The following is a 16,990-nucleotide window of genomic DNA, read 5'->3' on the forward strand; positions in this document are numbered from 1 at the left end:
CGGTTAATATTTATATATTCTCCTAAATAATTTAATTTTGACTTCCACCCCAAAATTCGAAGTTAAATGGATACATTGCCAAAATAATTTAAAATAAATAATTCACAATTTCTTGGAACTGGAAATCTCACATACAATGTGTGAAGTATTTGAAATGTATGTTGGACCTCATCAAAACATGAAACACAAGTATCTGGTGAATAAGAAACACAAGCCTCTAATGAATCTCAAAAGAAACACTAACTTCTGCGGTGCATCAATTACAGTGTATTTAGTTTAGTTATAGGATATTTTGGTATTTTTTGAATTATTTAGAAACTCCCCAAATTGAATTCTCGAACATTTGATGTTTTAGTTCAAGTGAGGGTATTTTTTACACTTGCACTTTTATTTTTTATTATTTATCCAATTTTGCCATTTTAACAATTAAAAAAATTGTTATTTGTCCAAAATAAACCTTTAATTTTGTCATTAATCTGGTCAGCCCAATTTAAAATTTCCCTACTGATCGATAAATAGAACCTTTATTTCAACCATTCTAAGAACATTATTATTTCATTTTATTTAAGTTTATTAACGTAACAAAAGGAGAGAATTAACTTATAAATGAATTAGAAATGACTAGATGCTATTTGAAAAAAGAAAAGACAGCCAGAAAAGAATACTGCATTCTAGTCCCTAAATACACAGTCAAGCAGCAAAGAAATATGATTAAATTATAGATCTGGCCGAAGTTCAAATTTAGTCTTTATAATTTTAATTAGACTTTAGTTCCTATGACTTAACTATAAAATCCACTCAAATAGTCCTTTATAGTAGGCACTATCTATGAAGGGTTTATGTATATATAGGGTTTTATTAAAACTAAGGATTAAATTCTCACCTTCACCTAACTATAGGGCCAGGTAACTTCGATAGAGTTTGTATCCCATTCAAATAGTCTTCAAATAATTTTATATTTTCACTCCAAATGTTGTATAAATTACACCTGTGAACTAACTTTACACTTGCTGCATTGTTTTTTCTTTTTCTTTTTTTCTCTTTTTTTTTTCTTTTTCTTTTTTTTTTCTCTCTCTCTGAACAAGGAAAATACAACGCCTGTAAAAGGACTATAGGAGGAAATATCAGAGACCAAAATACTACAGTATTGGGATTGATTTATTTCTGCACCATAGGATAGGACTCCTTTAGAGATTTGAGAACTTCTTTGGAAGCAACCTTCTTTCCAGTCTCCTTGTCCAAAGATATTGCCGTATGTTTGACTATTTTCCCATTAGCTTCTACCTCAACTGTAACATTCGATCTTCCATTTACGCGAGAAGTAACAGTTTTCTTTAAGTTATATTTTTCCTTTTGGCATAACTCATTTAATTCTCGTCTTGGATGCATCTTAACAGTTTCAGGTGACACTAACGGTTCTAACAATGGTCTTATACACTCAAACACCTTTTCTTTGTCACATCCAGAGTCGACGTATATTGCTCCAGCTAAAGACTCAATAACATCTCCAAGAACCTGTATGAAAATTCAAATCCATCTCAAATAAAATTCTCATAATCTGAAGATAACAGATTGGAGAAGAGGCATGAATGAAATACTGAAAACAGGAGAAAGAGAGAGATTGAATCAGCATAAACAGACACCACTCTAATAAATTCTGCTTTAAAACCCATTTTCACTTTATGGAGTTCTTTCAACAAATTCTTCGGCAGTCACAGAGCCATCCTTATATCCCTTGTTAGGTTCAAGGTTGAGATTTCAGAAGTAGTGGTATCAATCCACCTGCTTTACATATATCTTTGGCTTTCTTGTTGAATCTTTGTGTTTTTTTATGGTTAAACTTAAACTCTTTAACAAGGGTTAAATCCTTTTTACTTTTTTTAACGTTGTTGGGAGGCTGGGCGGTTCTTTTAGAAGGGATGTAACCGGTTATGTAAGTTCACTTGCTGTTTTAGGAGGTCAAGTTGTTCTGCAGATTAAGATTCCTTCTATAAAATGGAAGCTGCTGTAGTGCTGTTTTTTGGGATCTTGACACACTTTTTGCTGGTCTTCTACCTCTAAGGGGCTGTTTGGGGCGCTGAGATGATATAGGTGTGGGGAGCTCTAATGTCTAAGAAGTTCTAACCGAGTATGAACGATCGAGTATGATCGAGTATGTTCAAACACTGAGATGATATACGATATACGGAAGGAAAATGACAGTGAGATACGACACACGTTTTGAAAATGGGCTCATAAACAATTAAAATCGGTGAGATACGATAATGGGCCTTCAAACACTGAGATGATATAGGATGTGAGGATATACCATCTCATGTTAGGCCCCCAAACAGCCCCTAAATTCTTTTATAATTATAACCTAACTCATATCTACACCAGTTGGGCTTCTCTTTTGTAACATGGTGGGTATGGTGGGGATATCTCATCTCCCCCCCTTTTGTATTCTCCTTTTGATAATCAAAGTTATGTTCCTATAAAGAAATCATTCTAATAAAATTTGGTTTAAAACTTTAAATAGTATTTTGGTCCTTGTACTTTTGGTTTTGGTTCACTTTGGTGTCTATACTTTCAATGTGTTCATTTTGGTCCATGTACTTAACTTCGGTTCATTTTGGTCCATGTACTTTCAAAATGTTCATTTTGGTCCCTGTACTTTCGAGATGTTCTTTTTGGTCCTTGTACTTTTACAAAGTGACCATTTGGTTCCCTCTATTTTTATTTTTATTTCATTTTTAAGAGACCAGAATGGTTACTTTTGATTTTTGAAAATATAGAAACCAAAATGAACCAAAATTCAAATGTATGAGGACCAAAATGAACATTTTGAAATTATAACCAAAATGAACCAAATCCAAGTGTACAGTAACCAAAGTAGCATTTAAACCATAAAATTTCAGTACTGATTTACATCTAGTTTCTCTATCTCAATTTGCTGAGAACTCGTAAAAACGTGAAGGAAAAGTCATAAAATATGAACCTTATATGATAATGAGAACTAACCTTGGGAAAAGAAGTCTCAGATTCCCATCCATAGGTTGCTTCTGAAGACAACATCTCAAAATTATGAAGGGTCGAACTAATATGCTTGTGGAGGTCATGAGAACAATGTAGTATACTTTTGTGTAACTGAGCCTTTACAGCAGTTCGTGCATAGCAATCATTGCTCACTGACGCAGACCTCATGTCAGTCAACAATCCTGGTGTCATTCCAGGATATTTGTTGTATAAATGCACAGTAATCACATAATCCAATACTGAGTCTCCAAGAAATTCCAGTCGCTGCATGCAAATGATTTCATTCTTTACAATTAATATATACTTTATAAATATGAAAAACTCAGGAAAGTAAGACCGTTTTCTAAGACACATATTTGATCTCATTAATGTATGTACATTGTGTGCATGTACTAAGGTTACCTGATAACATCTCGGAATCTCAGGAAGCATGTATGAACCATGAGTCATTGCTTCTAACAACAATGAGGGATCATTGAATGTGTATTTCAGCAAGGACTCTAAATGTCTGACATTAATGAGTCTATGCGCATCAACTCTAAAAGGTCTCTCATAAGGTATGATATCAAAACAAACTTCTATACCAATACAATTTAGAAACTGTATCGCTGCCTTTTCCCCACCAGTGCTAAGATATGCACCAATTAGAGCCTCAACAACGTCTGCTATCCTCTTACCCTTTATCTTTCTATTTCTCCGAACATAAACTTTTCTCCCACTAGAAAGCACTTCCTCTCTTAATTGGTAAACTCCATGAGTATCACCAGGAATAGCCCACTTTTGAGGATCAAAAGCCTCATCCCGAATAAAGCCCTAAACATGGACAGATGAATAAGAGAACCAAAATTAATACACTTGACTTCCAAAAGTTAGGTAATTTGGAGAAGAAAACCTCCAAGGACTGTAACAAAATAATGTAACATCTGAATATCACTGCTTAGAGTGGAAATTAACACAACTATAAGTGATGTTTGAAATTAACAGAAATTAAGACAGTGAACTGGGTGGTCAAGATAGGAACAGAACTAAGAAAATCATAGTTTCATGGTAATAATTATGCAGAGAACGTTTGAATACAGAAGGAAAAGGTGAACTGAACAAACAAAGGTTTTATTCAACATACATTCAATTATATAAACTATATGAAACTGGAATTAAATGAAAAAAACATGTGGCATGACATCTCAAGCTTTTACAGTAATTAATTTTTGAGACCATCTGAATGCTTGAAATTGTTAATATAAGGCACATAATACATTTCCTACTTCACGAAATAAGTCAAACTGTTAATTATGGTTCATGACGAAATTACCGAAATTTTGTGTTCACATCCAAGCGTACAGAGAGCAGCATTAGAAACTATCCTATCTTTCTTCAAACTAAGAAGACCCTCATGATCATTTTGAAAAGTTCTAAAAAGATGTTGACCGGTCGCATATTTAAGAAACGAATCGCCAAGAGTCTCAAGGGATTCTAGATGAAATTGCTCTTGGCAATTTTTTGTTGTTATTGCTTCCAAGACCTGAGACAAAGAAACATTATCAACATAAATATACGTATATATATTAGTGAGAGAATCCAAAGCTCTACAACATATATTACACGGAAAACAAAAATTTAAAATTCCTCAAAAATATTTAAAATAAATAAATAAAAGCACCCCATAACAAAAGGAACCAGCAAAAAAACAGAAAGCAATGCCTCAACTATAAAAACATGTTTAGAAGTGATTAATAATGATTTTAGTGAAAATGATTTGTTAGAACAGATTCATCTAAAGTAATTTTCATATAATCATTTTAATATTTGGTTCTAAACTTTTTAAGTGATTTTCATACGGCCAAAAGTGGTTTTAAATGAGTAAAATTTAATAAGCGGTTTTGGTCCTTCCAAATTACTCCCTTGATAGTGAGTGACTTTGTGTTGAGTGCGATAATTGGAAAGAGGAAAATGTGAATGACACCCCATCCCATGTACCTTACCAACTAAAACAACTGCTTGAGAAATTAATTTTGCCATAAATAAAAAAATCATTAGTAGTACTTCATTAAAAAAAAAATTTTAAAAAATACCTTTGTGGTCGGAATATCATTTTGCATGCAATGATCCATATTCAACTTTTTCAAGTTGCTGGCAATTAGCATCGATTCAAGTCGATGCATAATAGAAGGAAGAAATGAATATGAATAAAATGTGTTGACAGATATGGGAGACATTATTATAGAACAAAGTTCAGGAGGAAGTTCAACTAATGAATTTCTTGATTCTGCAAAAGGAAGACAGATAACCATTAGTGTTCAAGTAGAAGTCATGTAAGAATAAAGATTCGATATAAGAGACAGCACACATCCCAATTTCTATTATATTGCACGATTCCATAAAGCAAGGAAGAAGAAATTCCAGAAAGTCTGCTAAAAGCATATGGATCCATTGACGCTCTTTATTATCTATCAAGGAATTGTCGGCTTGTTCATCAAAAGTATATATCCAGAAACAGGCAAAAAATACATTTATCATATGCAGCTTGAAAATGAACTCAAGAAATCAGAAACATGAAGACTACCTCTAACAAAATATGGTCCACCTCAGATCACAATTGAATATTCTTAATTATCACTTTTTTCCTAACACCCCACAAAAATCAACAATTAAAAAACAAATAAATGAATAAAGATGGCAAAGCCAAAGGTGAATGCAAAAATATGAGATTATCTGTACTCCACCTGCATTCTAATTGAAGGCTTATGCAGACGTCACACATGAAAAATTATAAAATCATACATTACAAGTAAATTTGATGTAGTAGGAATAGGATAAGTTAGGGTATTATGGTCAAATCCTTAATTGATTATGATTGAGACTAGTTTCCATGGTTGATTAGAATTAGGATTAATTTCCTTGGTAAAGTTTTTTTTTATTAATAGGATTAAGATTAGTTTGCTTTCCAATTTTCTATAAATATAGAGAGATTGTCTTCTTGTATTGACAAATTTTCATTGATAATAAAAACTTGATAGGATTCTTGGAGAAAGTTCTCCTTTTATCTCTTTAGGCAATATCAATTTGATATCAGAGCAGCCGTTGGGGCCAGTTGAATGCCGCTGGTGGAAGACCAGGAAACTTTTAGCGACGCCAATCGCAAGAGGGAGCTTCATGAGCTGTGCTCATTGTTGAACAGTCATATCTATATAGGGAAAGAAGATACCAATTTTTTTTTCAAGATTTTGCATGAATGGAATATTATTGACACCGAAGAAAAAAATATAGCAGTTGGTATAAGCAAGAAAATCACATTTATCCCAAAAACAGTGTTGGAATTCTAACTCAAATGATTCAGAAAAAGAATTCCAATAAAATAATTTGGCCCATGCTCAATTTTCTAAAAGAACCTATCATTATCCACATTGAAAATTTGATTATAGTGATTCTAGCGATTCCAATGAAGATTTTAATACAATTTGGAACAGTATAACAAGACGACATTATCAACAAAGAGCCCAATGATCTAATCAAACCGGTTTATCAAGAAATTGACGAAAGAATTGGGAGTTAAATGACTCAGAAAACGATTCAGGGTGTGAAAGAAATTATTATGACCAACATCATTGAACACCCATAAGTCATCCCAACACCGATATGGAGGCCGAAACAATTTCAAGAAAACATAAACATCCAAAAAAGAACATCTTTCAGGAAGACATTCGGAAGGGAACGAATAAAAATTGAGGTCTTTTGGGGAAAATTCAAGAAAGGCTAAAAATCACTCAAAGTTGTGAATTTACACAAGAAAAATCCAACGAATCATGGTTGAGGCTCATGAGTGAAATTCAAGCAAGCCAAATTGAAAGGGAAGACCAATCACACGTAGAAGAAGAAGAAAAGACATGCAATGAAAGAGAAGAAGAAGAGACAAACAAAACAAATTCAAGCAAAAGTAAAGATGAATGTGACATGATCGAAGACAAAGGTGAATAAAGTTCCAGGAGTCAAAGAGGGGGAAGAATCAATCGACAAAACCTTGTGTTATTGCGTATGACAAGAAGGATAAAAACATGTTTACAGAGAAAAGTTGTGCAATTATTTTCAATCCATTACTTCCTCGACCCAAACCAAAAAATTTAAGTTAGGAAGAAAAGAACGAAGAAACGTGTGTTGTTGCGAGCAAAGACAAAGAAATTGAGAAGGAAGAAATTGGAGCCCCTCATTTCACTAGCGTGATGAGTCTTTTTGCCCAAACCCCATATAACCTAATCTGTAACCAGTTCCCTTAATTTTGGCACCACACTCCACACAACCTGACCCAACATTGGTTATCTTCATTTTTTTTCCTTAATCCATCAAAGCCCAAATGCAAACCTACCAAGCCCAAACTTTTTACAAAATTAAAACTCTTTTTACAAAATTAAACATTGTTCCATTGGACAATTTTTCCCTTTAAGTCACACTATCATCTGCATTCGATTAGTTTGGAAGATGAATTTGTTATACGTTTTTCAACGTATTTTGATGTCAAGGATGTTTATTTTTATTTCATTTTATTTTTTGTAATTTTCATTTTCTTTCTAATACTCAAGGACAGGTTCTTTTTGTGGGATAGAATGATGTAGTAGGATTAGGATAAGTTAAGATATTATGGTCAAATCTTTAATTGATTAGGAGTGAGATTAGTTTCCATGATTTATTTGAATTAAGATTAGTTTCCTTGGTTTATTAGGATTAGGGTTACTTTCTTTGATTAATTAGGATTAAGATTAGTTTGTTTTCCAATTCTCTATAAATAGAGAGATTATCTTCTTGTATTGGAAACTTTTCATTGATAATAAAGATTTGATTGGATTCTTGGAAAAAGTTCTCCTTTTATCTCTTTAGGCTACATCAAAATTAGACTGAAGTTCTGAGAACATATCTCACTAGCACCCCAAGCAGATGAAATATTATTGGGAGTTGAATCTCAAGAAATCCATAATTGTAAATGGAAATGTAACCATCATATTATTAAAAAATAAAATACAATAAATAATAATAATAATTAGGCACAGGTGAAAATGTGAAGTCACGGCTGGAAGAAATGATGAAAGATGTATGAAATGCAAAGTCGATGCATGAAGAATTCCAACACTGGAAAAGAATGTCCAACCAATTTTTGGAACCTTGTATGGTGTGCAATTAAGAAAGAGTGGAAACCAATGCTTCGATGAGGAGAAAAGATGGAAGGTTGAATTGTGAAATGAATTCCTGGGAGAATTATGTGAGAGTGGGAAGGCTAAAGTGAAAGAGAGCTGAATTGCCAGGGTTTGAGGGCAAACCCAACAGCATGAGATAATTTGCAAAGAAATGAGTGGCTGAGAGGGAGAAATTGAAAGCTGCAATGCGTTGCTTGGTCAATGTGAACACTCTTGATAGGCTTGTTAGGAGAACTTCGCTTGTGGGGCCTTTTTGATGTATTCTTTATCGGAAAACGGAGGAAGACCTGGATCATCTCCTTTGGATTGCCAGTATGCGAGGACTATGTGGAGTTTCTGATTGCAGAGAAACATTCGTGCAACGATTGAAGAGTTCCTCCTCCATCCGCCTTTCAGAGAGAGGCTGTTTTTGTGGCTTGCTTGGGTGTGTGCAGTTGTTGGGATATTTGGGGGAGAGGAATGATAGAGCGTTTAGAAGTAGGAACAGAGACCCTTGTGAGATTTGGTCTTTGGTGAGATTTCATGCCTTTAGGCTTCTGTTTCGAAACTTTTTTGTAACTATTCTCTAGGAAATATTTTTACTTAGCTGGAACCCTTTCCTTTAAATGGGGTGTTTTGGTGGGGCTTGTTTTTTGTACACCCCTGTATTCTTCAAATTTTTTTTCTCAATGAAAGCAGTTGTTCATATCAAAAATAAAATAAAATAAAATAAAACACAACAACGAAGGAATGGCGTTGACTTTGTTCCAACAGATCTATGGTCGAGCGAGGGTGCTAAGCATAGAAAATCTAGTAACTCCATTTGTCTCAATTTAAATCAACTTAAATTTTGGGATATAAATTTAAGTTGATTTAGTCTTCTTCTTTAGCTTTTTGTCATAAGAAGTTTCTCGGCTGAAATCTCATTTGAAGCCTTTCAGTGATTCTTTTAGTGGGTGCTGTAGTTTTGGGCGTTGGTTCTCCTTTCTTTACTTTAAATGGATTTCTGATTTCTCGTTTAAGGCCAATAGTTTCCAGTTTGGTTGCGCTCTTTAGAAATTTTTCCTTAGTTGTTTTGTATTTGTTTACATTGAGGAGCTTTGCTTTGGGAGAATTCTTCTGGATTTTTATTTGAGATTGATTAGAGTTGCCTTCTACGTTTGGTTGTAATTGGCCGTAATGGTTGTAATTACTATATTTGTCTTATTTTCCTTTATTGTATTTTGAGCATTAGTCTCTTTTCATTTAATCAATGAAAAGTTTGGTTTCATTTAAAAAATAAATAAATAATAAAAACTAGTGTCTAGAAGATAATCCATAGGTCTCAAGCTAATCAAACGCTTGTAGCTCCTTTATTTATGGTGTTGAAGCGAGTATTCATCAATGGGTTTTTGCTGCCTAAGATCAGAGCTGAGATGAAAATGCTTAAAACTGATTGCACTTGGAGAAATCATGGATACCTCTCAGAGGAGGATTAAAATATTTTGCTGAGGTGAAAAAATTAAAGAGTGGATGGGGTTTCATACTTCAGTAGCATGGCATCAATACGAAGAAAAGAGACTTGAAAAACTCTTCTAAACAAAAAGGATGAAACTCCCAACAAAACAACGTTATTTGAACAACCTTCTTTGTCAATTCGATTGTCATCATTCAAAATTATTTAATGTTTGATAATCATTTGCTGGTTCCTATTAAACAGATGTAAATATTATACAGCATAGGGGGTTTTCAAGTGGAAGAAACTAAAATTACCTCCCTCCTTGTGTTTCCTACATCTCTTAAGGTAGTTATGCACTGGAAAGATTTTTTTCCCACGAAGTAATGGTTGTTTCTCAAAACGTAAGTCAATGCCGTGACTGCAAAGTAAACAATTCAAAATTAATCAGTGGAATGAAACTTCAAGAATAGTTCCCCAATTCTTTTTAAGTTAAATTGAGAGCCTAATTAACTTTGATAGTTGTGTCTTCTTAGCCTCTAAACTTTAAAAGGTTCTAGTTATATCCTTAAATTTTAAATTATATTTATATGTAGTCATTTACTTATTAAAGAGATGTTAGCAAACTTAGCACAACATAACAAACAAAGGACAGAAAAGTGAATTGAAAAATATAGGTCAAATTACAAGTTTAGTCCTTGAACTTTGAGGATTGTATTTATTTGATTCCTGTACTTTCAGAATTGCCTAACAGATCCCTAAACTTTTAATTTTATGTCTAACATGTTCATAAACTTTCAATTTTGTGTCTCGTAGATCTATAAATTACAATATATATATATATATATATATATACACACATGAAAATTCTATGATTAAATTTGTAATTTTGAATGTTCAAGGACCAAAAGGACACAAACTTATTGAGACTAAACTAGTAATTTAACAAAAAAAATATAACTAGTAATTTAAAAAATATATCAAAATTCAGGGACTAAATTAGCAATTTTGATAGTTCAAAGACCAAATCGACACAAACTTCAAAGTTAAACTAAACCTATAATTTAACCAAAAATATAAAGTGGCATGGTCTAAAAAAAAGTTGACTTGTTGCTTCTAAGAAGAAAATATATTACACGTGTAATTCCATTTATCAATTTATCTATTTCTTCAATTGGTTGTCACATCATGCCGAATCAACCAATATTTTTTGAATAAATACATATCGTCATTTAGAATTGGTTGTCACATCATGCCAAATCAACCAATATTTTTTGAATAAATACATATCGTCATTTAGTAAAGAATAAGAACTACAAAAGCTTATAATTCAAAGTACAAGAAAATAATTAAAACTTTAAAGCTTAGGGCTTAAATAGACCATCATCAAAGTTCAAGCACTAAACTAATAATCGGGCAAATTGCAAAAACCACCCTTGAAGTATGGTAGTGATAGTAGTTACACCCCTAAACTTTCTATTGTAAAAATTAAACCCACAAACATTTAAAGTGTAAAAATTACACCCCTAACCTTTCAAGTGTACAAATTAAACCCTCAAACTATGTTAAATGTAAGAATTAAGCCCACAAGCTTTCATAGATGTAAAAATTAAATACATTTTGCTCAATATCTCTCTCATATTTCTTCTTTTTTACTCTATTTTCTCTCTCTACTTTCTACCTCTTATTTCTTTGGTGGTTTCCCTATGAAGCACAAATACAGATACAAAACATGGATACAACACAACACGAACACGACAACACACTATATCTTTAAAATCTAGGACACGATGGGCACGCTTATTAAAATATATATTTTTAAAAATATGTATCATTTTTGTACCAAAAGAAAATTCAAAGTTAATCGATGCATTTATATGCTTAAAAAACTTAACTTGATGCATTTCAAGCTCAAAAGTTATCATTATTGTCATATATGTGTCTTTTTAGTCTACTCAACAAATGTTCTATGCATGTACAACACATTTGTTGCACTAACGAGTGTTTGATATATGTCCAACAAGTGTGTCCAAGTATCCAACACATGTCAGACATGTCTGTGCTTCTTAGGTGGTTCCTTTCCTTTCAAGGCTTCAATCACCCACTTTCTCTCTACTTTTTCTCTCTTCTTCTTCCCTTCAATAGCCCACTTGCTTCAAGTGTAACTACAACAAATTTGAAGATTGAGTTTTTGGAGGCCGGTATTCGTCAGAAATTTGGGTGTTGGAGTTGGTTCGCTATGAGGATTTGCACCAGTTGGGGTTTCTACACTGGAAAATGGTTTTTGGGTTTCATTACTCCACATTCGGCCATTCAGATGATTCAAACATTTTATTATTATAAAATCATTAACTTTTGTGAAAAATGTTGAAAGTAAGGTTTAAGCCCTAGGGGCATTTATGTCTTTTTACTGTACTCTAGGGTTTCCTACTTTTCTATTTAAACGTACAGCCTCTATGAATCCAGAGTATCAATTCTAATAAGAAAACTTCATACCATGGTTTTTTCTCCCTGTACTAGGGTTTTCCACGTAACTCTGTGTGTGCCCTTTTTCTCTCTCTACTCTTCCTTTTTCATTACGGTATCAGAGCATGGAGACGAAACCCTGGCCACCATTGAGGAAAACCCAACAAGAGAATTGCAATTACCAATAGTCGACAACAATGGCACAGATATAGCCATTATTGTGCAAAATGCCATAGACAATATTTTCAGACGGCTCTTCCACACCTCCACCGAAGTGACCAGCCAACCGGATAGCAACTGACCGGAGCAAAGACTCACGGCGCATCGCCGATCAGAGTGATCCACGCCACGCAACAGCCGTAGACCTCACGGATCAACGCACAGCAGCCCACGCAGCCGATCAGCGTACTCCAAGCCGCACAGCCACAGATCGGCGTGATCCCACTCGTGCAACCCATTCGATCAGCGATCTCCAGCTGGCGCAATCCCAGTCGACCGTCGACCTCCAGCCGACACACCCGTTCCAGCGAGTTGGACTCAGCCAAGGTTCCCAATTCTAGGCGACGCAGCCTTCGATACTACTAAAACTGATCCGAGCCACGACTGCCACCACCAGCCGAACCAATCTGGAGTCGATCCAATCCGCAGCTGCCACCTCACGCCGACCAGTGGCAGCCCTCCGTTCGAGTCGGATTTGAACAGTAGGCTGGGTCAGTCATCTCCTAGGATTGGTGGATTCAAAATTGGGGAGTCATCATCTCACCATCAAGGTCAAGGCGGTACAATCCAATTTACTCAACTCCAACTTCAAATTAAACAACAGAACGAGTATGTTCAGCAACAAATAACTGCTCTTAGAGAAGCACTGGGAACGACCTCAAATGTCCAGTCAGACCTCCCTTCAAATCCACCTATTTACTCTGGAATTTTGGTAACCTCTTTCTCTTCCTTATCTACAACAAATTTATTTTCTGGGGCAACGGAAAATTCTGCAGATTTTTTTGTAGGGGAGAAATTAAATGGTCATAAATACTTTTCGTGGTCTCAATCCATTAAAATGGCCCTCGAGGGTCGTCATAAATTCGGATACCTAACGGGCAAAATACCGAAACCGAGACCAGGTGATCCTCAAGAACATATATGGAAGGGAGAGGATTCTTTACTTCAGTCTATTCTAGTAGGTAGTATGGAGCCTCAAATTGGGAAGTTGTCCAGAAGCTGCACTTCAAACGACATAATGCTTCTCGGCTCTATACTTTACACAAACAAGTCCATGAATGTAAGCAAGGAACGATGGATGTTACAACTTACTTCAACAAGTTGTCTCTTCTCTGGCAAGAGATGGACCTATGATGCGAGATGGTCTAGAATTGTTCTTGTGGAGGAGTCTTACATTACGAATCTGAGGAAACCGACTGAGTCTATGATTTCCTTGTGGGGCTGAATTCTAAGTTTGACGCGATACGGAGTCAAATACTGAGACACCATCCAATACCATCCCTGATTGAAGTTTGTTCTAAAATCCGCCTCGAGGAAGACAGGTCCAATACTATGAATAATACGTTGATTTCGCCAACGGACTCTACTACGTTTAAAACGTCAGGTCCTGTCAATGACAAACAGAACGGCAAGCCAACTCCAGTATGTGAACACTGCAAAAAGCCCTGGAACACCAAAGACCAGTGCTGGAAGCTGCATGGTCGTCCACCTAATGGCAAACGACGTCAATCAGGTTCTAGATGAGCACAGGCAAATGAATCAGCAACCAGAGGTCCTCAACCTCAGAGTCAGGAAACTAGCCAGAGTAGCTCTAGTGCAGTGGGTGTGAGCGCGATCACCCAATCAGGTACTCTTCAATCTTTTGGCCTTGTTAGTATAACTGGTAGCAAGCCGTGGATTCTAGATTCAGAGGCTACAGACCACTTAACTGGCTCCTCCGACCAGTTTATTTGGTACTATCCAAGTGTTGAAAATGAAAGAATCAGAATTGTTGATGGGTCTTTTGCTCCCGTGGCTGGGAAAGGTCTTCTTTCTCCCTTTGAGGGTTTGATTCTACAAGATGTGTTGCATGTTCCTAAATCTCTTATAATCTATTATCTGTTAGCAAGATTACAAGAGATTTGAAATGTCGAGTTACTTTCTCACCTGATACTGTTGTTTTTCAGGACCTGAACTCAGGAACGACGATTGGCACTGCCCGGCATGATAGGGGGTTCTATTTCCTTACTAAAGATGCTTCTTCTAGGATATGTGATAGGACTAGTTTACTTTCATCATGTTTTTCTACTTCTGAAACTGATTATATGTTATGGCATTATCGTCTCGGACATCCTAGATTTCATTATAGGATATTTATTTCCCCATCTATTTATCAATGTTAATTTCTCTAACTTGACTTGTGATGTGTGTATTTGGGCTAAACAACCTCGTGCCTCGCTAAAACCTCAGCCTTATAAGCCTTCCAAACCATTTACCCTCTTCCATAGCGATTTTGGGGTCCTTCACCTGTTACTACTGCCACTGGCAAACGCTGGTTTGTAACCTTCATCGATGACCACACTAGACTAACTTGGGTTTTTCTTCTTACCGATAAGTTTGAAGTCACGTCGGTTTTCCAACAGTTCTATAATTCTGTAGAAACCCAATTTAAGACAAAAATCGCTATCCTTCGAAGTGATAATGGTCGGGAGTTTTTTAATAATTCTTTTCGGGAATTTTTAATCTCTAAAGGAATTGTCCATCAGAATTCATGTGCTTATACTCCTCAGCAAAATGGGGTAGCTGAATGGAAAAATTGTCACGTTATCAAAGTTGCTCGCTCCCTTATGTTGTCAACTTCACTTCCGTCCTATTTATGGGGAGATGTTTTAACAGCAGCTCATTTGATAAACCAAATGCCTTCCCAGGTTTTAAAATTTCAAACCCCCTTTGACTATTTCAAGGAGCTCTATCCCAATAATCGGCTTATCCCTGATGTTCGGCTTCGAGTGTTTGGGTGTGTTGTGTTTGTCCATACCTATGGTCCTAATTGTACCAAATTTACCCCTCGTGCTCAGAAATGTGTCTTTGTGGGGTATCCTCTTCATCAACGTGGGTACAAATGTTACCATCCTTCCTCACGAAAATACTTTGTCTCAATGGGTGTAACCTTTCTCGAAGATCAACTCTTCTTTCCCATTAGTCATCTTCAGGGAGAGAGTACTAGTGAAGAGACTAATTAGGGTCTAAGTTTACCTGAACCTGTTCCTGTCATAAGTATCAACGAACCCATTCTTCCTACTGAACAAGTCTCATGGATCACATACTATAGGAGGAATCTCAGAAAGGAAATAGTGTCGCCTGTTACTTCTCTGGCTCCAGTCCATGAGTCAGAACCAGCGTCAGTTCTAGGTACTAGTAATCTTACCCCTGATAATAGTAACGTTTGTTTTGAAAATGATGCTTGTGTTGAAGATGATGTAAGTAAAGACAGAAAAAATGATGACAATACCGACGATTGTACTGAGGATGTTGTTGATACAAGTGATGACAGTTGTGAAAAACCTATTCCAGTAGATAACATTGTTGAAGGTGAAAAAGGTCCCTTAGAAGATAAGGCTCATGAGCAGAAGGCTGAATGCAGTGGAAAATCAGGGGAGAAAAAAAACCATGATGCCTCTCTTGATCTTCCTATTGCCTTGAGAAAAGGTACAAGATCCTGCACGAAGTATCCATTGCAGAGTTACTTATCTTACAGCAATTTGTCTTCCGAGTACAAGGCCCTTACTACAAGCTTGGACACAGTTACGATACCAAGCAGTATTCATGCGATGATGGAGATTCTTGAATGGAGAACTGCAGTTATAGAGGAAATGGGGACGCTTGAGAAAAACAACACTTAGGACCAGGTTACTCTTCCAAAGGGGCACAAGGCGGGTGCAAATGGGTGTTCACCGTTAAATACAAGCCTGATGGAACGATTGACAGGTACAAGGCAAGGTTGGTTGCCAGAGGCTTTACTCAAACCTTCAGAATAGATTACTCCGAGACTTTCTCCCCGGTGGCAAAGTTAAACACTGTTCGTGTTCTTCTTTCAGTTGTAGTTCACAAAGACTGGCCTCTCCACCAGTTTGATGTGAAGAATGTCTTTCTTAATGGAGAATTAGAAGAAGTTTACATGAATCCTCCCCTAGGGTTCGAGAAACAATTCAATCACCGAGTATGTAAACTAAGGAAGTTCTTGTATGGATCAATACAGTCTCCAAGAGTCTAGTTTGGTAGATTTACTACCTTTGTAAAATCACAAGGGTACAATCAGGGACATTCAGATCACACCCTCTTTACGAAGAAATCAGTATCAGGGAAAATTGCAGTTCTGATTGTGTATGTAGATGATATTGTCATTTCAGGTGATGATGCTTCAGAAATTGACAGATTGAAGAGGAAAATGGCCGAGGAATTTGAAATTAAGGATCTCAAAAAATTGAGGTACTTTCTCGAAATGGAAGTGACTCGATCGAAAGAAGCGATTTCAGTTTCTCAACGAAAATATACTTTGGATTTACTTAAGGAAACAGGTATGACAAGCTATAAACCAGTGGATACTCCTGTGGAAGCTAATGCTAAACTCAGTGACTTGAATAACAGTGTTCCGGTCAACAAGGAGAAATATCAGCAGCTTGTTGGGAAATTAATCTATCTTTCTCATACCAGACCAGATATATCCTATGTTGTCAGTGTAGTCAGTTAATTTAATCCCTCTACGAAGAACATATGAGAGCAATGAGAGCAGTGGAGTGCATCCTGAGATATTTAAAAACCTCTCCTAGCAAAGGATTGATGTTTAGGAAGTCTGACAAACGGTGCATCCAGGCATACACGAACGTTGATTGGGCAGGTTCTGTGGTAGACAGAAAGTCGACATCACTTGGAG

At 35.8% G+C, this 16,990-nt stretch overlaps 1 protein-coding gene across 4 annotated transcripts in view; it reads right to left on the reverse strand.

Annotated features, from left to right (window-relative positions):
• Positions 1-924: 924 nt before the first annotated feature.
• Positions 925-16,990, reverse strand: part of LOC120071267 (endoribonuclease Dicer homolog 2) — a 35,297-nt gene continuing 19,231 nt past the window's right edge. For all 4 annotated transcript variants that reach the window (XM_039023437.1, XM_039023436.1, XM_039023438.1 and 1 more), the window contains 6 exons: positions 9,930-10,033; positions 5,088-5,281; positions 4,328-4,537; positions 3,418-3,828; positions 3,001-3,279; positions 925-1,515 (listed from right to left, as the gene is read on the reverse strand). In XM_039023437.1, the coding sequence (XP_038879365.1) occupies positions 1,159-1,515; positions 3,001-3,279; positions 3,418-3,828; positions 4,328-4,537; positions 5,088-5,281; positions 9,930-10,033 (1,555 nt within the window). In that variant the 3' untranslated portion in view covers positions 925-1,158. The remainder of the gene's footprint in view (positions 1,516-3,000; positions 3,280-3,417; positions 3,829-4,327; positions 4,538-5,087; positions 5,282-9,929; positions 10,034-16,990) is intronic.

The sequence above is a fragment of the Benincasa hispida genome, chromosome 2 (genome assembly GCF_009727055.1).
Source record: "Benincasa hispida cultivar B227 chromosome 2, ASM972705v1, whole genome shotgun sequence".
In the NCBI taxonomy this organism is placed as follows: domain Eukaryota; kingdom Viridiplantae; phylum Streptophyta; class Magnoliopsida; order Cucurbitales; family Cucurbitaceae; genus Benincasa; species Benincasa hispida.